Raw genomic sequence first — 20025 nt, 5'->3', positions numbered from 1 at the left:
AGCGAAAAACGCTGTAGGATCAGCTGTAGCGCGGAGGTCTGGAACCTAACCCGCTGATCGCACCAGAGCAGAAGATCAGATCTTCCCCTCCTCAGGCATGATCAGCTCGAGCGAGAGTCTCATTGCGCCAGAAGAGGAGAAGATCAGCTGTAGCATGCTAGAGCTGATTATCCCCTCCTCCGGCACGATCAGCTCGAGCGGGGAAGTCTGATCGCGCCAGAAGAGAAGATCAGCTGTAGCACGCTACAGCTGATCTTCCCCTCCTCTGGCGTGATCAGCTGGAGTACGGGGAGCTCCAGCCCCCCCTCCAGCTGATCGCCCTGCTGATGCCGTATTAGCAGAATGCTGTGAATCGCAAGTATGGAGAGTGTTGTTGCACTCATTTCCCACTTGCATGCTTCTATAGGCATCTGGTTAGCCCCTGTGAGAACAGGATGCTGGGCAAGATAGGCTGTTGGCGTGATCCAGCAGGGCTGTTATCATGTTCTTATGTGCACCAGACAACTGGATAACAATATTACTCCAAAAATGCATGGGTAGAATGCAATTTTTGTCATCCTCCACGATTCTCAAAGTGTGATGTAAACCTCCCTAAGGAACTATTACAAGAAGTTTGAACTGTTAAGCAATTCCCAACCCCAGTAACCCGAAGCTAACTCATAGCTTAGCACAAATGCACAGGCTTCTGGACAGAAGAATGCAGCAGTTTTGCTGCTTCCTGGTCATTTTGGTGCTGTTCTGCACTGAACTAAATCATGATAAGCCAAACTATGGTTTTGCATGGAGCAGCAGCAAAATGACAGGAGTGAAGAGTAGTGCCACAATATTCTCGCTGGGACCCCACAGTCTCACATATTTGTGATAAGCCACAGTTTGGCTTAGCATGATATGCTAATCGAGCTGGGGTGGGGTGGGGGGAAATACAGGGAGAGGGAGAGAGTCTGATTTGAGAGAACTAGCAGAGTTCCACTTAAACTTCCTTATATCTAGCATTACACAACATGCTTCATTCTTTTCCCCTATTTACTGATGAGCTGTGCCAGGAGATAAATAGGGGCACATCTTTTCTTAGCTTTTTAAATCCCCAAGGTAACATTTTTAGGGTCCATATAATTCAGTTTCCCATTTTTCTTCCATATGTCTGTAGGAGGACCTGGGATAAAAAAGTTAGTAGAGCCAAACTATTAAGCTTAGTTTTGCCCTAGCTGAGTCTCTCAATGACAGCCTGATGAAATGAAGAGAATTCCATATTTTCACATTTCCATGCACAAAATAGTGCTTTTTGTGATGGCAGCCAAACACAAACCAAACAAGCAAAAGTGTTTAATAGAGGTTACTCCTGATTGTTGAAATGATGTCTTGGTTTATTGTGCTCAACCTAGTCTCCTGTTATTAGGCAGGATCAGTGTTCTCCCATGCATGTAGGATGATCTCAGGTGGGACTTGAGCTTCCCTTCTGGATTCCACCTTGTTCCCTCAAGAAACCACAATTTTAGTTGCTCTCCTCGGCGCCCCCCACTCTATTCAACCTTCATCTGTCATTGTCTCATCAGCTCTCTCTCCACCCTCCATTTTAATCACTTCAGGAATCGCTTGGGCTACTCTCCAGACACATCCAGAAGTCACCTCAAAAACCCTTTCACCATCCCTGTAAGCCCCACTAGGTCCATCAGCACTCCCTTAACATTCTCAGGCCATGGTTAAGTCAAAGGACAAGTAAGCGCATTCTGCCAAAAATGTAGGAGCAGCTGATTCGTGCCTCAGCAGCCTCATTTGCAGCTACAGTAGAGAAGCGCTTGTTACTTGCAGTGGCTGAAGCAAATCCCCTAGTCCAACCAGAGCTTGGAAAAGTTACTTTTTTGAACTACAACTCCCATCAGCCCCAGCCAGTGCCATGCTAGCTGGGGTTGATGGGTGTTGTAGTTCAAAAAAGTAACTTTTCCAAGCTCTGATCCAACAGACTAGAAGGTGCCTTATTCTGAAGTTGTGGGCAATGCATTATCTATCAGTGTATCAATACTATTATGTATTACGTATAATTATTAGAACACTGTCTTGTGTTAAAACACTTGAGCATTTTCTCGCCCCTTGTTTCCTCAGCCTGAACTTGAGTTCTGGGCAGTCTGCCAGCCTGATCACCTTTAGGTAAACAAAGCAAGATAAGACTCAGTACTGTCTGGGAGCTGTGCCAGGAGGAACTACCTCATATGGGGAATCAGAAAATGGAGTCTGTAACACCTACTAGTTACTAGTTGTCTAGTTCTCATTTGTTGTCCCACATAGACAGAGCTTGGAAGTAACTCATTACAAATAACGAGTTACTTGTAATTTATTACTTTTTTAAAATAACGAGTAGGTAACTTCATTACATTTTGCTAGTAATAGAACGAGTAGTCATTTCCTTACTTTTGAGCAGCAACTGTAACGTTTCCAGTGTTATTTTGGGGCGTTACATAGGGGGGAGCAGGGGAAGTTTTCTGCTACTCTGATTGATGGACGACAGACATGTGCCTCACACTGGGCTTCTGCGCTGCATTGCTCTTCCCTCATGCTCTGTGTTAGAAGGCCACGAGAGAGGAGGTGGAGAGCCAGATGGTTGTGGAGCGGAGACAGAGAAAATAAATTGCTTTGAAAATGGATGGTGGAGGGAGAAAGCCGGAGAGCAAGGATGAAGGAGAAGGCAGCAGCAGAATGGAGACGAAGAGCTGTGGAGGTGAGTGACGATGTGTATGTGTATTAGTTACCCTTTCCGGCTTTCAGGGGTGAGCTCTGGACTCTCTCCAGATGGTGGATCTCCGCTCGCTCACCCTCCCCCATACCCGCTTGCATGCCCACTCACTCACTCGCCCTACTGCCCCCCACCCCCCACTCTCACCGCCCCACTCGTTCACTCGCCCTACCACCCCTACCCCGCTCTCACCACCCCACTTGCTCACTTGCCCTACCCCTCCCACTCTCTCGCCACCCCACTCACTCCCTTGCCCTACCGCCCCCCACCCCCTCTCACCCCCTGCTTGTTCACTCACCCTACCACCTTGATCTCTCACCCTCACCCACTCTCTCACACCCCGCTAGCTCTCTCGCCCTCGAATGAACTGACACTTAGCAGTCCCCTCATCAGAGGGGGAAGCTGAAACACTGACCGAAGTGCTACCTTCACCCCATGCCCAAAGATGCTCGAAGCGGGAGATTCAACAGACCCAGTTAAGGTGCAGTCTTCCTCTGCATGTGTGTTCCCAGCCTACATAAGTGATTGCAGGAAGGGGAGACAGTTGCTAAGCCAACGTCTGGGAGTGGCGAAGTCATGCTCAACTAGTGCTAGAAACATGCTGAGTTCCTAGAAAGACTAGCTAGTTACATGAGGCGCTCTGCACTGTAGCTGTCTATTACTTCAATAAAAAGAGAAAAAGCCACTGACGAGGCTGAGACTGAGTCTCTCAACTTCGGGCAGGACAGGAGTGGCGAGTCAGAATTTGCAGTTATTTCTTCAAATGGCGTCTTTCAGGATTCTTGCCACCTTTCCTCGTTGTGCAAGGCCATGGCAGCTCCAGATCTGAATTTTTCTGAAGACACTCCCACTCCCTGGCTGGCACTCCAGTACACTGTATGGAGATCTTTCTGGGTGGTTCTTGACAGAACATACATGATAGTCAAAGCCCACATGAATGTCAGGGGATACAAGATAGCCACTTCTTTAAGCAGAGGCATGTGTCCTCCACTGGGTGCAGAATCATCTAGAGTCCCTTTTGGGAAACATCTAAAAGAAGAGAAAAACAATTAGACAGATTGGTTAAACCGGGAGCACATTTCCACAGAGAATGGCAACTGCATCCAGATGTATTCAAGAGATCGTGGCCTTATTCGGAAGAGTCCGGGTGGATTTGTTCACCTTTCCCCACAACCATCAGGTCAGGAGGTTCTTCTCCTGCTATGCGGATCCCTCAGCGGAAGCTGTGGACGCTCTGTCCTCAGGGCTGTTGTACTCCTTTCCTCCTGTGCCGCTTCTGTCCAGGGTCCTCAAGAATATCAAAGAAGAGAGAGCAAGAGATCTCCTAGTGGCTCCGTACTAGCCTTGAAGGCCTTAGTTCTCCAAGATACTTTATCTGGCAAATCCACATTGTGGCAGCTACCTCTCAGGGAGGAGCTACTATCAGAGGGCCATCTCCTTCATCCAGACCTGGCATGGCTGGATCTTAATGTGTGACCACTGAGAGGAAACTACTCCTAAAGGCAGGCCTTTCTCCATCAGCAATCAACACTATGTTGGCTTCCAGGTGTATTTCTACATACTTTATGAAGGCACATGAAAGGTGTTTTCCAAGTGGTGCTCTAAGAGGTAATTGCTTCCCAGGAAAGCAGGTCTTAACAAGATATTATCCCTCCTTCAGGGTTTTGGCTATGGGTTCAGACGCAACACTCTAGGGCGGCAGGCATCTGCTCCATCCTCTGTCCTTTCCAAATCTCCAGAGAAACGGTCGAGTTCTCATCCTTTCCTGAAGCGTTTTTTCCAAGGAGTAACCACTACAGCACCTCCAATTCAACACTGCCTGGGATCTGCACAAGGTTTTGACCAGTCTTCAAAATCTTCCATCTGAGCCTCTGAAATCTGTATTCCTTCATCTCCTCTCCTTCAAGGTTCTGTTTCTAGTGGCTATTACATCTGCCCAGTGGGTTTTGGAACTCAACACTCTATCTATGGGCGAGCATCACTGTACTTTCCACAAAGACAGAGTAATCCACTGTACTTTCCCTTTATTCCACCCTAAGGTTCTTTCTTCCGTTCACTGTCAGCAGGAACTTATCTTACCTTCTTCCGTCCTTCACCTGTCCATCTCACTGAAAAAGCATGGAACTCTTTAGATGAATATAGGGCTCTAAAGGTTTATATTTAAAAAAGAAAGCCTTTTCACTAAACTGCTGTCCCTGGAAGAAAGTGTCCACCTCCACTTTGTCTAGATGGTTTAAAGTTTGCATAGCTCTGGCTTATATTTATCTTAACCTCACAACTCCTTCTAAGATTTTGGCACATTCTACCAGAGCAGCGGCTACTTTGGATGCTTTTCCCCTGAATGCCTTTGGCAGGTTCTCTAGGGGGAGGGGCACACTGAGGCACCTAGTGTCCATTCAGGTTTCCACCAAAAAGACACCAAACCCTGGCTGCTATCTACTATTGCTCTCTTATTGGCTGTGCTATACAGTTTGGAGTCTAGCCCCTACAAGTCCTTGGAGTCCCATTCCCCTCATGGATCCCCCTCCTCTGCCCTCAGGCAGCTAATGCAAGTCCTGTTTTCCAGCCCCCTTCAGGGCACAGAGCCTTTGCAACCCAGCTCAGCCATCACCCCACCTTTAGCCACCTTCTGGTCTTCTTGAGGACAGCAACCTCCACCTATTCAGGGTACCTGCTCCTTCCTCCACAAGCCTTGCTCTGCTGTCAGACACTGGCCACACCCCCGCTCAGCTCTCATAAAGGCTGGAGATCTGCTCTGCTGCTGATCCCCTTCTCGCCCCACGGTCTCTCTAGGCGAAGAGCGGGTGGATGCGACAATAAGCCAATGGGTACAACCATCCCCTCCATCTTCCAGGGCTGATGTCTCTCTCCTCACCCCACCCTTGGCTGAGTCCCTGAATAAGAGCCCCTCCTTGCTTTTCCAGCCTGCTTTTATAGTAGTTAGCCCTGGAGTAGACTCAGCTGTTTTACTACAAGGGCTAGGCTGCTTGATCCTGTCAAAACTTCCCTATCTTTGTCCAGCTCCAGTGGCTGAATAATGACCTGCACCAGCTGACAAAGGAGAAAGTAGAGGCAAGTCCACAGCTGCCTGCCTGGAGTGCTGACAGCCTCTCTTCAGAAGGTATGCAGGGTGACCATGTGGTGAAAGCCTCTCTTCAGAAGGTATGCAGGGCAACCATGTGGACTAGCCCAACACATTTATCAAACATTGTAAGATAAACACCCATGCCAGCCAAGGTGGCTTTTGGAAGGAGAGTTCTGCAACTTGTTCTTCCAAGCCAATAGGCAGCCCAGCTCTGGTTTGTTGCATTTTTCTCACCCTACATCAGTCAGTTTGGTATGTCCCACCTGAGATCATCTTACATGTATGGGAGAAGAAACCTTTGGTCTTACCTTAAAATGGTCTTCTACTTGCATGTAAAGATGATCTCAGGGCCTCTCTCTGTGTGAGCTAGGCTGCAAGTGCCTGTATGTCTACTTTTCTTTTATTGTTTATTGTCACTGTTCCTTCTTATGCTGTTTATTGTGGATTATAATGAAAGAACTGATCTCACAGAGTAAGAGGAAGCCAGAAGACTCTAGCGAAAAAATCAGTGCCTTTTCTGCCTTCAGCCATAAGGTAGAGCTCAAATCCCACCTGAGATCATCTTTACATGTACTTAGAAGACTGTTTCATGGTAAGATCAAAGGTCTTTTATTACAATGGCATATGGCTAAATATGTGACTCCTGTTAAGACTATGATAAGAATCGAACAAACATCCATGGAGTCTTACGTTACAAATCAGGGTATGCATCTGATGTAGCTCAGGTGTTTAGGGGCAATGTTCAACATGCCTGTGTAAAATATCTGAAATGCCGGTATCATATTTTTAGGAGCACGGGCTCCTTAGTTTTGCCAGCTCTTCTGCGTCAATCATGTTTTAAGTAGGGATTCATTCCAATTTTTTAAAACTGATTATTTATCAAATTTTAGTTGATGTATCTACCAATTAAATTTGCAAGCTTCTTAAAATTTTTAATGAACAAACGTATTAGAAACCTCATACCTAGCATTGTTCGGTAATTCTAAGAAACCAAAAATCAGTGCAGTTTTTAAAGGTGCAGTCAGCCATCTTGATTCAAAATGGCATCCAAATGTATCCCAACATAGATAAAAATGTGCTCCTTGATGTCAGGGACTACTATGCAAAATGTGGTTAAAATCAGTGCAGTTTAGAAAGGTTCAGTTCACCGTCTTGATTCAAAATGGTGTCCAATTGTATCCAAACATAGATGAAAACCTGCTCCTTGTTCTCAGGAACCATCACTCAAAATGTAATTATGATATCTTAAGAGGTGTCCAAATGCATAGCAAATAAGCAACTTTCCCAAACATAGTAGATTTGACAGATTTGCTATCTGTCACCATACTGGAGTTCCTCAGATATTAAGGAGGAGACATAATTAGGACCTATAACTCAGCTCTGCTTGTTCAGCATGTTCATTTTCCAGGGCTGTATCTTTCCCTGTGTTGCTACTTCCTACCCACCCACTCAACAGCTCTTCCAGAAAAGATACCTTCAGCATCATCCCAGGAGTATCTGGAATGAACTCAAATATAAAAAAGAATTAAATGGGAGAGTTGTGTTGAACAGCCTACAGGACACAATGCTTTTGTGCACAACACCTATGTCAAACAGCAGTGCTCTACACCACCTCCTTCCCCAAGATGGTCCTTCCTCTGGGAAATGGAAGATTACTCCAGAGCCTCTGCATCACTAACACAGGGGGTTCTGCAGCAATCTTCCATTTTCTGGTAGAAGCAGGACCCAGCCAAGGAAAAGAGACCTGCAAGGGCTTTAAATGACATATAAACAATGCTTCATTAATCATGCTATGATTTTAATCAAACACTGCCATTTTAATCAGAATTAACTGATTAATGCTGCAACCCTAATTTTAACATATCCTTTGAGATGTAAGAGAATTAAGCTATGAATCCAACACCATGGTGATGTTGTTTGGCTATCTTACATGGCTAATATTACTTTTCTTACAAAATTGTCATGTGGATTACCGAGAATATGAGAAGTGCAGAGAATATCAAAAATAACTTAAAAACATATCTAAATAACTTTTTGAACAGCAGAAGGTATGATGCAATACAACACAAGATATTGAATCTGCGGCATCCTCATTTCATTTTCCACAATACCAGACCACATGCAAGAAGCTGCATATGTAGTATACAGTGTGAAAAACTTTATTTTGGTATAATGCAGGGAACTAATTTTCATCAAGCATTTTGTACAAACATGATAAATAAAAACAACCCGTCAGCATTTACTCTTACCTGTTTTGTGAAAAGGGTAGTAGTCTACAGTTAGTTGACTAAAGGACAGCTGCATAGCACCTCCTGAAACATGTCTGTTTGCATCTGCAAAGCAATGCAATGCTTAAAAAATATTGCATATGTAATGTTATTTATTTGCTCTGTAAAAAAGTTCATTTTGATGACAACTTTTAAGACAACATGCTCCTCTTACTGGCCTCAAACTGCTTCACTAAGACAGTCTATACGGAAGTGTGTCTATATAAATACTGAAGGTTCACTGCTCCATGCTGGCTTTTGTTGTGAATGTTCCTGCTTTTCTTTTATGTAGCTTTTTCAGTGTTATACATTCCTTTTCAAACCACATATACCACCATTTTATTTTCAATAATGCAATAGTAAATACTGCCACTCTCAGCACAAGTGTTGCACAAAGGAAGATCAGTAGTAGTAGTAGTTTGGAATACCTCGCAATCAGCCACAGCAGCATTGAATTCTAGCATCACCCAGAGAATGCACACCTATTAAAGTTTCCCTCTCCCCTTCAAGAACTCCACTACGACTATCAGTCTGTGACTACAAAGTGAGAGAAAGGCCTGCATTTTCATAGGTCATCAGCCTGAGGATCAGCAGCTGCCTGGAGCTTGTGCCCCTTCTCTCAAAGCAAGAACTGCTTTGCAACTGTCAGCCACTCAATGGGAATCTACTGAAATACATATGGTGTTTTGGAGGCATTTATAGAACATTTTGAAGTAAATTCTATTCCTTTGTTCTTTTTATTTTCACATTTAACAATGAGAAATTGCAATTATTTGTATAAGGTCACACAGCCTTAGGAATAAGGCAGAACAAAAATACAAAATCCCAGTAAGAACATCCATATATATTGATGTCAGTTTCTAAAAGTGAAGGATGAACTCTTTATCTAATTATAGTTTCATTAAGCAAACGGTTAAAGCACGCTTCGTCTTTAATATTTTCGCTCCCTTTTGTGTTCACTTATTAAACAAAATACCTATACAACACACAGAGGAGAGTAATTAGCTAAAGATGTTGCTGAGAACCAATTAGCATTTAACCTGAAAGTGCATGAGCAGAATGGATTGGTAATATATTGCAATCAGTCTCCTGACAGACAAAACAAAAGCCTACAGCAATGCTCAATAGCATGAAGGCATCAAATAAAACTCTTACCCTTTTCCTTAGCGTGAATATCATCACATATATGCAGGTCCAAATGGGAAATTACTAGATGATAAGAAGTTTCCTTAACATCAAAATCATTGAACAATTTCACAATTGCATCATTTTGATCAGTAGTGGCTGAGGACTGCTGTGTTTTCACCTGCTGAGAACTGGGTCCAGGAGTAGAACTCTGGAAATATTCAAATATATATCTTTATGGAAACTTATTTAGCAAAAGCCTCACCATAAAGCACTGAAAAACCTCAGAGTTAAAAGAATTCCAACAAATGCTTAAGACTTTCATGTTAAGGAAAGCTTAATGTAGCATCTTGGATATGCCTTTATCATCAAGGATATATGTTACTAAAACCAAAAAACTACCTTCCTTCAACTAATCTTAAAACACTTCTTTTCATGTATGTCCCTTAGTCACATACCAATAAACATGTGAGACAGAACACCTTTGCATATGTACTTTAGACACCTGATGCACAATATCAGATTTCTGCACAACGTTACTACCCTTCCACATGATCACCATATTCTTTGGTGGTTTCTTCCTCTCTTGCCAGGGCAAGACAAGCATGGACGTAATTTAAAAGTGCAAAACCTAATTAAATGGAATAATTTTTAAAGCAGCATTTGAATATTTCTAGGATAAAAGTCTTTCCTTGGGTAACACAATTTAGAAGCAGAGAGAATGCTACAAATACATACAAGACTGTTCCTTCTAGTGCTAGCAATAAATCCTAACAATGCACTACTATACATATCTACTCAGATGTCACATGCAGGGAAAATGTTTGAAGCTAAAAACCTTTGAATATCTGTGGTCTATACACCCTTACTCCTTTTCTTCTTTAAAATAAATTTTAAAATGTACACTGACAATTTCAACTTCACATATTGCTTTTTGGGTGGTCTACCCCACCAATGAATTTGTCTAACGTTTGGTCTTAAACACAGGAGCCATATGTTGTAGACCAAGGACAGGGAACCTGTGGCCCTCCAGATATTGCTGAATTACAACTCCCATCATCCCTGACCATTGCCTATGCTGGCTGGGGCTCATGGGAGTTGGGAATCTAACATTATCTGGAGGGCCACGGGTCCCCAATCCCTGTTGTAGAGCAAAAAGATAAGAACTTTAATAATTCTTGTCAACCATTGTTGCAATCCACCTTGCAACCTTATGGTAAAAGGTGGGTAAGAAATCTAATTAAATAAACACATCATTATTTATGCAATACAGCTAGGTATTAGTATATTTGAAAACAACACACAGAGGACTGTTTCAAACTAACCGAGCCATCACACACAATTATATGTTTAAGTCCCATTGAACAAGACATAAATTATTTGAATATATAGCTATTAATATTAAGTCTCAAAAATTACTGATTTGCTTACTGGTGTTGGTTCAGAAGCTAGACTTTGTCTCTGTTCAGCTGATTTTTCAATTGCTTCGCTAAGAGATTTAGCATATTGTACCATAGCTTTCAACTGGGAATCGGTCAAAACCCACAGCAAGTCATCTAGTATAAGAATCAGTTTAGATGCCACCACGTTGCAATCCTTTAACTGTGGTGGAGAGAAAATGTAAATTTTGAATATTGGTAACATTGGTTTTGATATTATATAAAGTTTTGGGACTACTGTCAAGGATTTTTAAGCAGAATACAAAGCAAGAATACTAAGCAAGAAAACTGGAATCTTTGTTCATTTATTTCTGCTCTTTTGTGCCCCTTGCCGAGACTGACCTTTTATTAGTAGGGTAGCAAGTGTGTAGGCAGACTGAAATTTGCATCATTAATTTACACAAGCATTCTTCAGATGCTCAAGACAATTAACAAAATGAACCATGCATAAAGCAAGTCCACCAAAACCTTACAAAATAGGAATGAACCTTAAGATACATTATAACCTGGATATTGAAAGCTAGCCTCCTCATTCTGCTGTTGTCTAATGGTCACAGCAGAGGTGCCAAATTGGGAATTAGCCTTGACTCCCCCCCCCTTTCTGTTGTGCGGGGATGCTTTCTTTTCATGCCAGTAGCAAATTATTGAAAGTACAACAGATTAATATCCTCAAGAAGCACAAATGAGTATACCTGTGCATAGGGATCTACAAGCTTTGCTAGCCTTGGATCAGCAGCTAACCAAACTTTGTTCTCATCACTGACCCTGCTCCCTACCCTTGTAATCATATTGTGTTTCAGAAGTGCAACAAACAAGGCACTTAGGGGCAAGCCTCCAAGGCCCAGCATGAGCACTGGAGGTTCAGAAAGCAACAAGATCTTTCTCTTTCTCTCTGACTCAGCATGAGATCTGGAGGTTCCTCAGTTCTCTTCTCCAGGCACAATGAAGGGAGGGTATCTCACCAGAACAGAAAATTGTGTTCACTCAAATATGTGAGTATATTTGTTCACCCCACTTGTACAATAATCTCATACATAAATTTTAACTAAAATTTCCATTTCATGTCAAACTGATTAGAACATTAAACAAATCTAGTGAAGAATATACGTATTTAATTTTTGCATGATCTTGCCATCATTAAGGGGTATACAAAATCACCACAAATCAATGTTCAACATTACCCTTCTTTTAAGTGTGACCCTGATTTTGGACTGGTTAGTAATCAGGCGAACTGGAGCACTCATGATTTCATGTTGAGAGCTTTGGATTGCATCTGCTTCAATTCTGATCATCTGCCAGTTGATTTCTTTAAATGTCAGTACCTAAAATAAAACACACATACCATGATTTAAAACATCTGTTGGGGAAATGTAAGAAAGCAAACTCGCTTCCCTAGATCCCAAAGGACTACCTACCAGTCACAACTGAACTCAGGTTCAGTTTGCTACCTTTCATCCTTTAATACAGTAGTTGAAAAAAAAGTTTCAGTTTAAACTTGCAACTTAGCTGAAGGAATAATCTCATAAATCAAAGAAAAATAAATGGATTTCAAGTATTCAAAATGTTTTTAGTTTTTGATTTGAAGATGTGTGCCTGAACTTTAAATGAGTCAGATATATAACCATCAAACTTTGAAGATTGAGCCAACCCACAATATAAGTGAAGTTAAACATGCCTAAGGCCTGTTGAAATCAATGAAACATAAGCACAATTGGTTTTCTTTGGTTCAGAACTGAACAGTTCCTTTCTATCATTATAGCAATGGTTGGTCAAACCAGGTACATTTCTGAATGTTTATGCATTTATACATTTCAAGATATACGTTACATTCATAAGCATGGTTTCATTTTTCAGAAAACATGCAAGGGAAATGTCCATTAAAAAAGGTAATGTCGATTATTATTCCTTAGGTGTTGTAAGTACTACAAATCCTCATTTGGGAACATTTTTAAATGTATAAGCAAGCCACCTTTTGTTAAATATGAAATAAGGTATTATGTTACCTATGCTCATCAGTAATAGATTATTAATAGCTGCAGGACTCTTGTTCACACTTGGATGTATACTGTTCCATGATCCCTACAACTGGAGTATATGCATACACACATTTCAGTCCTCTAAACTCCTAACGACATATGGCATTTATATCCTCTTTACAAGTGATGCAGCTACCAATAGACTGATCAGGGTCCACAAAAGCCTTCCGCTATCATGTTAAGCATGGCACAAAATGAGCACTTCCAAAGGGCTACATATAATGAGTCATATGCTAAGTATGCTGTAATAATGTAAGCAGAACTCTTCAAAACAGATTCTAAATAGCAAAGAAACAGAGTCAGCAGCAATCATGACACTCAGGGCCATGGCACATGTGTAGAGGGTGTATGTTTGTGTCAATATGGCAAGTCACTATAAAAATGTTAGTTTTAAGAGTACAATTAAGACAAAATTAATAGCCAGGTTAATATTATTGATTAGACAATGGTTAAATAACAGGGTTGTTTCTTCTATTCTTCTATTATTTTCTTCTATATTAAACAAGGAAAAATTAACTAATTACAGAGACAGAAAAGAGAGAAGAAAATAGCTTTGTTAAAAATTTAAGGTAAGCCTTACCTCTCCACGCTGAGACTCTTGTAATCGCGTAAATCTTAGATCACCATGTTCCCAGTTTGCATTTACACTATATATTCTCAACTGGGAAAGTTCAAATGAAGCATTGAAAGCTTTTGCTCCAATTCGGATTACAATGGAATTTACAGAAACAGATATTCCTTCTACAACTTTTTCAGCAAAACCATATCCACTGGTGAAATAAAATGAAGGCAATTCAATCAGAACTTCAGCATATAACTACTTCAAATGAAGACACAACTAGTGTTGAGCGGATCAGAGACCAATAAAGGAAGAACACAGAACAGAGCACAAGCTAGGACTATGTAGACCAGGTGTGGGGAACCTTTGGCCCTCCAGAGGTTGCTGAACTATAGCTCCCCTCATCCCTGTCCATTGGCCATGCTTGCTGGGGCTGATGGGAGTTGTAGTTCAGCAACCTCTGGTGGGCCAAAGGTTCCCCATCCCTGATGTAGACAACACCTCTATTTCTGCTTCTGCAACAGATACCCAACTAGAACCACAAGGAGATCCCCTTTTGAAAAAGTGTGAGAGATGTGCTGCTGTTCTTTGCCACATTGTGTTAAATGAGAGCAATGCATCCTGGATATTCAGGGGCAGAACAACAGGAACTAAAACCCTGCATACTATGTCATTTCCAGGGGCGAGGGATCTGAAAAAGTTGTATACCGACTTGCCTTTTAATATACATTACAAGCCCAAGTAAAATGCACAAGCCCGTATTCTCTCCCAAGTTTTGTAAGTGCAATGTAATCCTGTTGCAGAAAGAGGATTTTAAAAATACTTTAAAACTTCATAAAAACAAACTTTAAAATACATTAAAAAAACATATTTAAATATATATTTTTTAAAAGTTTTCAAACCATCTTTTTTTCAAAAAAAAGTTAAAAATGTTTTTTTTTTAAAAAGGGTTAAAAACATATTAAAAAGCAATTCCAACACAGACAGACTGGGATAAGGTCTCAACTTAAAAGGCTTGTGGAAAGAGGAAGGTCTTCAATAAGCACCGAAAAGATAACAGAGATGGCACCTGTCTAATATTTAAGGGGAGGGAATTCCACAGGGTAGGTGCTGCCACACTAAAGGTCCATTTCCTATGTTGTGCAGGTATCTGCAGGAGGCCCTCGCCTGCAGAGAGTAGTGCTCGACTGGATGTATAAGGGCTAAGACGGTTTTTCAGGTATCCTGGTCCCAAGCTGTATAGGGCTTTGTACACCAAAACTAGAACCTTGAACTTGGGCCAGTAGCAAATGGGCAGCCAGTGAAATTCTTTCAGCAATGGGGTGACATGCTGGTAATACCCTGTCCCAGTGAGCAGTCTCGCTGCCGCATTTTGCACCAGCTCCAGCTTCCGGACCAACCTCAAGGGCAGCTCCACATAGAGCACATTACAGTAATCCAGCCTGGAGGTTACCAGTGCATGGACTAATAAACTGAAACTCAATCCTGACAAGACTGAGATGCTGTTGGTGGGGGGGTACTCTGCCCAGGTGGTTGATGTCAGACCTGCTCTGGATGGGGTTACACTCCCCCTAAAGGAGCAGGTCCGTAGTTTGGGGGTCTTATTAGATCCGCTCCTGTCACTTGAGGCTCAGGTAGCCTCGGTGGCACAGAATGCGTTCTACCAGCTTCGCCTGGTAGCCCAACTACAACCCTATCTGGACAGGGAGAACCTAGCCTCAGTTATTCACGCTCTGGTAACCTCTAGATTGGATTACTGTAATGCACTCTACGTAGGGTTACCTTTGAAGACGATTCGGAAACTTCAGCTAGTGCAGAATGCTGCGGCCAGAGTTCTTACTGGGACGAAGAAATTCGACCATATAACACCTATTCTGGCCCAACTGCACTGGCTACCTATATGTTTCCGGGCCAGATTCAAAGTGTTGGTTTTCACCTATAAAGCCCTTAACGGCATCGGACCGCAATATCTGATGGAATGCCTCTCTCGCTATGTACCTACCCATTCACTGCGCTCGACATCTAAGGCCCTTCTCCGGGTCCCAACTCATAGGGAGGCCCGGAGAACAACAATTAGATCTAGGGCCTTTTCAGTGGCGGCCCCCGAATTATGGAATGCCCTCCCAGATGAGATACGCCTGGCGCCTTCTTTGTTATCTTTTCGGCGCCAGGTAAAAACCTACCTCTTCGCCCAGGCATTTTAAGCTTAAATTTAATTTTATTTTAAATTTAACTGTAATTGTATTTTTATTTTAATTTGTATTCTAATTTTGTTTTTAAATATGTTTTATATTGTATGCTGTACTCCACACTTGTTCGTTTTTAAATGTGGTTTTATCTTGCTGTACACCGCCCTGAGAGCTCGTTGCTATAGGGCGTTTTAAAAGCGTAATTAAATAAATAAATAAATGGACAACAGTGCTCAGGCTATCCCGGTCCAGAAACGGCCACAGCTGTCTTACCAGCCAAAGCAAGTAAAAGGCACTCCTAGCCACTGAGGTCACCTGGGCCTCCAGTGACAAAGATGGATCCAGGAGCACCCCTAGACCATGGACCTGCTCCTTCAGAGGGAGTACGACCCCATCCAAAGCAGGCAACTAATCAATTATCTGAACTCGGGAACCACCAACCCACAGCGTCACCATCTTCCTAGGATTCATACTCAGTTTACTGGCCCTCATCCAGCCCACCACTGAGTCTAGGTAGCAGTCATGGGCTTGCATGGCGTCTCCTGATTCAGATGTTACAGAGAAACAGAGCTGGGTATCATCAGCGTACTGCTGACACCTTGCCCCAAAGCTCCTGATGACCGCTCCCAAGGGCTTCATATAGATGTTAAACAGCATGGGGGACAAGATGGTACCCCATGGCGCCTGACAGTACAACTGCGAGGGGGCTGAAAGACAATCACCCAATCCTATTCTCTGAAAAAGACCTTGGAGATAGTATCGGAACCACTGTAAAACAGTGCCTCCAATACCCATCTCACTAAGTCGGCCCAGGAGGATACTGTGATGTTCCTCTATTAGTGTATATATGGTAAGTGCTGTTTGTATAGGAGATACATGGTAAGTGGAATGAAAGAGGAGGGGGGAGTGAATGGGCAGTAGAATGCTGGATGATTGGCTGAATGTTTAAAATGGCTGACAGTATAAATGGAAGGATGTCAGGTAAATCTGGGTGGATGTGAGGTGGACATGTTTTGGTGGGTTTTTGAGAGGAGATTGTGTGGACAGTTGGTGGATGTGAGGAGAGGGTAGAGTTCGGATTAATACTAAGACCAGTACCTCAGGAATAGATGAAACCATATGCTTAAGTGCCTTTATAAAGAAATCTTGTTATCTTTGTTATTTAATAAATATATTTGGTTTACCAAAGGCCTGATCCTTGGCTGGGGTTTCACAGACCAGAAGGGAGGGTAAGGTAACTACCAAGGCTGAAGAGTGACAAATGGTGGCAGCGGGGAAGGGAAGAATAACACCACAAGTATTCAGAGTAAACCAGAATTATCTGCATTGATACAAAGGGAGTGGGACAGCTTAAGCACTCAGTCACAGAGGTAACCTGATAGAGAGACTCAGGCAGAGTCTCTGGGAATACTGGTTATAGGACGTGACTGGTGGTGCTGCCTAGCAGGGGGATCTGTTGAGATCTGTGCTAGAGCGGGGAGAGAAACCATAAAAAAGGACAGTCCGGACTGGTGGAGTCCCTGGTGGTGCCTAGTGACAGGCAGTAACCACGAGCAGGTAGGAACCTGACAGGGAGAGCCAGGGAAGGGCGTCACAGATACCATGGTCAATGGTATCAAAAGCTGCTGAGAGATCAAGTAAGAGTAACAGGGTGGCACTGCCCCTGTCCTTCTCCCGATAAAGGTCACCCATCAGGGCGGCCAAGGCCGATTCAGTCCCATAACCAGGCCTGGACCCAGACAGGAATGAGTCAACATAAGCTGTTTCATCCAAGAGTACTTGCAAATGCTGCGCCACAACCCTCTCAATCACCTTCCCTAAGAAGGGGGTATTCGTGACCGGTCGGTAAATGTCGCAAACCAATAGGTTCAGGGTGGGCTTCTTCAGGAGCAGTTGGATTACCTCCCCTTTCAGGGCAGCTGGAATCACTCCCCCCCGCAATGACGCGTTGACCATACCCTGGATCCACTCGGTCAAACCCCCTTGGCAAGCTTTAATAAGCCAAGGGCAAGGGCAAGGGCAAGAGGACACATTGCTGGCCACATTATCGCAAGCACCTTGTCTACGTCATCAGGCCACATCAACTGAAACCCTTCCCAAGAAGTTGGGAAAGACTTGTGGAGATGACACGCGTAAGAGATGTCTGCTTATTTTCCCACATGATCTTTGGATCATATTGAGAAAAGTGAGCATGACACAGGAAACACATGGACAAAGCCATACTGACTAGCAGCCATTTTCCAGTTGTCACGGTGACTGGGAAAGGTAATACCAGGGTTATGGAAATGGTTAATATCCTCTGTGGGCTATACTTGCATACAGCCTGCTTCATACTGTGGTTTCTCCATGTGATCCTATAGTAGAGTTCACACGGAGAAGGCAAGCAACCAGCATCACATGTGTGAACTGGTCCTTGAAGTCCTTTTTTTTACACATCTAGACCTTCTCAATCAGATCAGCAGTTTAGCCCAATTTTAGTTAACATGCTATATATAAACATCTTTAACTCATTTTCCTCAGATTTAACTGCATACATCCTTGTTAATTCTATTGCAGAATGTGAATAGTAACTGACCTTTGCCCTGATGCAGTTGCTATAGGCGATGGTCCATTAGGAGGACGTGGTTCTTCACATGTACTCATTTCCATTATTACTTTATCCAGTGACTTTAGATTTGCAAGAGAAATTTAGAACAATTTAAATGTTTCGCATTCAGTTACTCATTAATTTAAAGCCAACTCACAGAATTAAAACAAGAATGAGAGTAGTTGAAAATAGATGTCAAAACGTTTTAAGAATAATTTGGTTAGTGCGTTTTACTTTATAACACTTGAAGAGCATGTCAAATGTATTGGGTTGCAACCAAGTCATCCCATCCTTGCAAAGATTTCCAAAATGGAACTTGCCCTCCCCTCTGCACCCTCTCAAATCTGTTCTGGAGATCCTCCCAACCCTCTGAGGAAGACTGGTGAGGGGTGCAGGGGAAGGAGAGGGAGGGCAAGTCCTCACATGAACAGGATAACTTTGTTGGATACAATCCTATATTTCCAGTGTTATGTCACAATTTAACTCTATTGAACTTTCTTATCTAGTTTTTATCTAACCCTGAAAACCCTATGACTCTCAACACCAAGAAACAAGTCTAAGTGCAGAATTCTCCATACTATTGTTTGCTAAGAAAAGTATAATGTCTAATAAGATAATAAGCAGTGGTATTTTCATATGGAAAGCAAATTTTCAACACACAGTTTAGGCTGCCATCATGCTGATTTCTTCCAAACACTATATAAAAATTGCCTCTATAAGATTAATTTCCTAGATTTTTAATATATACAAAACTTGAGCTAAGTAAAAGTTGTTAAGGAAAAGCAAGACCTTGTTCCATACCCCAATTATGTATCATCAAACTGCTTTCCATGAATGTCAGTATTGCAATCAAGTTAAAAAATTAAGCTAACATTACTAGGCAAATGAAACAAAACACATTACTTTGAAAAGAGCAGTCTGAATTCCTGATCTAATCTTATCATTTGGAACAAACTACTTCTGTACCAATATGAGACAAGAAAAGCTGGCTTCTGCAAGCTCATACATAAGAAATGTGCCTTTCATCATTAGCTTATCATCACAATTCAGCTAGCATGGAGCTTACTTTAAATGACAAACCTCTGTCATTAGGGGCTTTATGGAAGAGTTTGACATGATATCCCCAATCTGGCAGCTGTATTGCCAGAAGATTGGATCAGACTACTCTTTAGATATTTTAACCTCTGATGCTTGAGAAGGAGCAGCATGTGAACCAGAGTATCATAAATGTTCACACTTCTGTTGAAGGAGGAGGAGAACAATATTGCCTTTAGGCCCAACTCCCAACTCTGTCACCCACAGTTATTTTAAGACTGCCTGACTATCTGCAACATGAAAACCATCTTAGGAGTATCAGAAGTCAGAACATAACAGGGTAAAGAGAATCAGTAAAGAGAAGAAGGTGGCCCACTTCCAAATTTCCTAATGCTTTCTGAAATATTTGCAGACAAGGAAGTGAGACATCTATCATCTGAATGAAGCTGTATCTATATAAAAATAGTTTGAATCATACTGCATGAGGCACTTGTGCTATCATCAATCCTCACATGAAAGCCCAGTTCCTATGGTTATATTTGTTATGTATATATTTTCTTCCAGGTAGTTCATCAAGAAAAACTTGCATTCTTTATTTCTTGTAAAACTAGGTTAAACCATGGCTTTGCCTGCTGTTGTCTTCGGACTACCTGGGGATAATGCATTTGAATTTTCCCAAGTACAACTATGAAAAATCTCAGTAATATTCTTCATAAATTCTTCAAATATTTGTTTAAATAATTGAAACTAAACAAGTGGTGAGAAGCAGGAGAGGAGAGCCTAAATATTTCCTTTAAAAACCAAAGTAATAAAGTTCTGAATGAATACATAAGCATCATGTGGTGCTCCTGTTTGATAAAACAACTCTCAAGCCCTACACAGAACTAGCTTCACTAATCTTTGGATCCTCAGATTTTGAGCATCACCCCTTTTTATAGCATGACTAAAACGACAAAACATCTCTCCACTAGCTAT

At 42.2% G+C, this 20025-nt stretch overlaps 1 protein-coding gene across 5 annotated transcripts in view; it reads right to left on the bottom strand.

Annotated features, from left to right (window-relative positions):
* The window catches only part of BLTP3B (bridge-like lipid transfer protein family member 3B), an 82709-nt gene that overhangs the window by 36978 nt on the left and 25706 nt on the right, over positions 1 to 20025 (bottom strand). For all 5 annotated transcript variants that reach the window (XM_061639494.1, XM_061639496.1, XM_061639491.1 and 2 more), the window contains exons 4-9: positions 18004 to 18095; positions 13261 to 13450; positions 11826 to 11966; positions 10637 to 10807; positions 9236 to 9416; positions 8063 to 8146 (exon numbers count right to left, since the gene is read on the bottom strand). In XM_061639494.1, the coding sequence (XP_061495478.1) occupies positions 8063 to 8146; positions 9236 to 9416; positions 10637 to 10807; positions 11826 to 11966; positions 13261 to 13450; positions 18004 to 18095 (859 nt within the window). The remainder of the gene's footprint in view (positions 1 to 8062; positions 8147 to 9235; positions 9417 to 10636; positions 10808 to 11825; positions 11967 to 13260; positions 13451 to 18003; positions 18096 to 20025) is intronic.

Source organism: Rhineura floridana, chromosome 8, assembly GCF_030035675.1.
Source record: "Rhineura floridana isolate rRhiFlo1 chromosome 8, rRhiFlo1.hap2, whole genome shotgun sequence".
In the NCBI taxonomy this organism is placed as follows: domain Eukaryota; kingdom Metazoa; phylum Chordata; class Lepidosauria; order Squamata; family Rhineuridae; genus Rhineura; species Rhineura floridana.
Note: the sequence above shows the minus strand (reverse complement) of the source record. Positions and strands in the feature narration are given on the sequence as shown.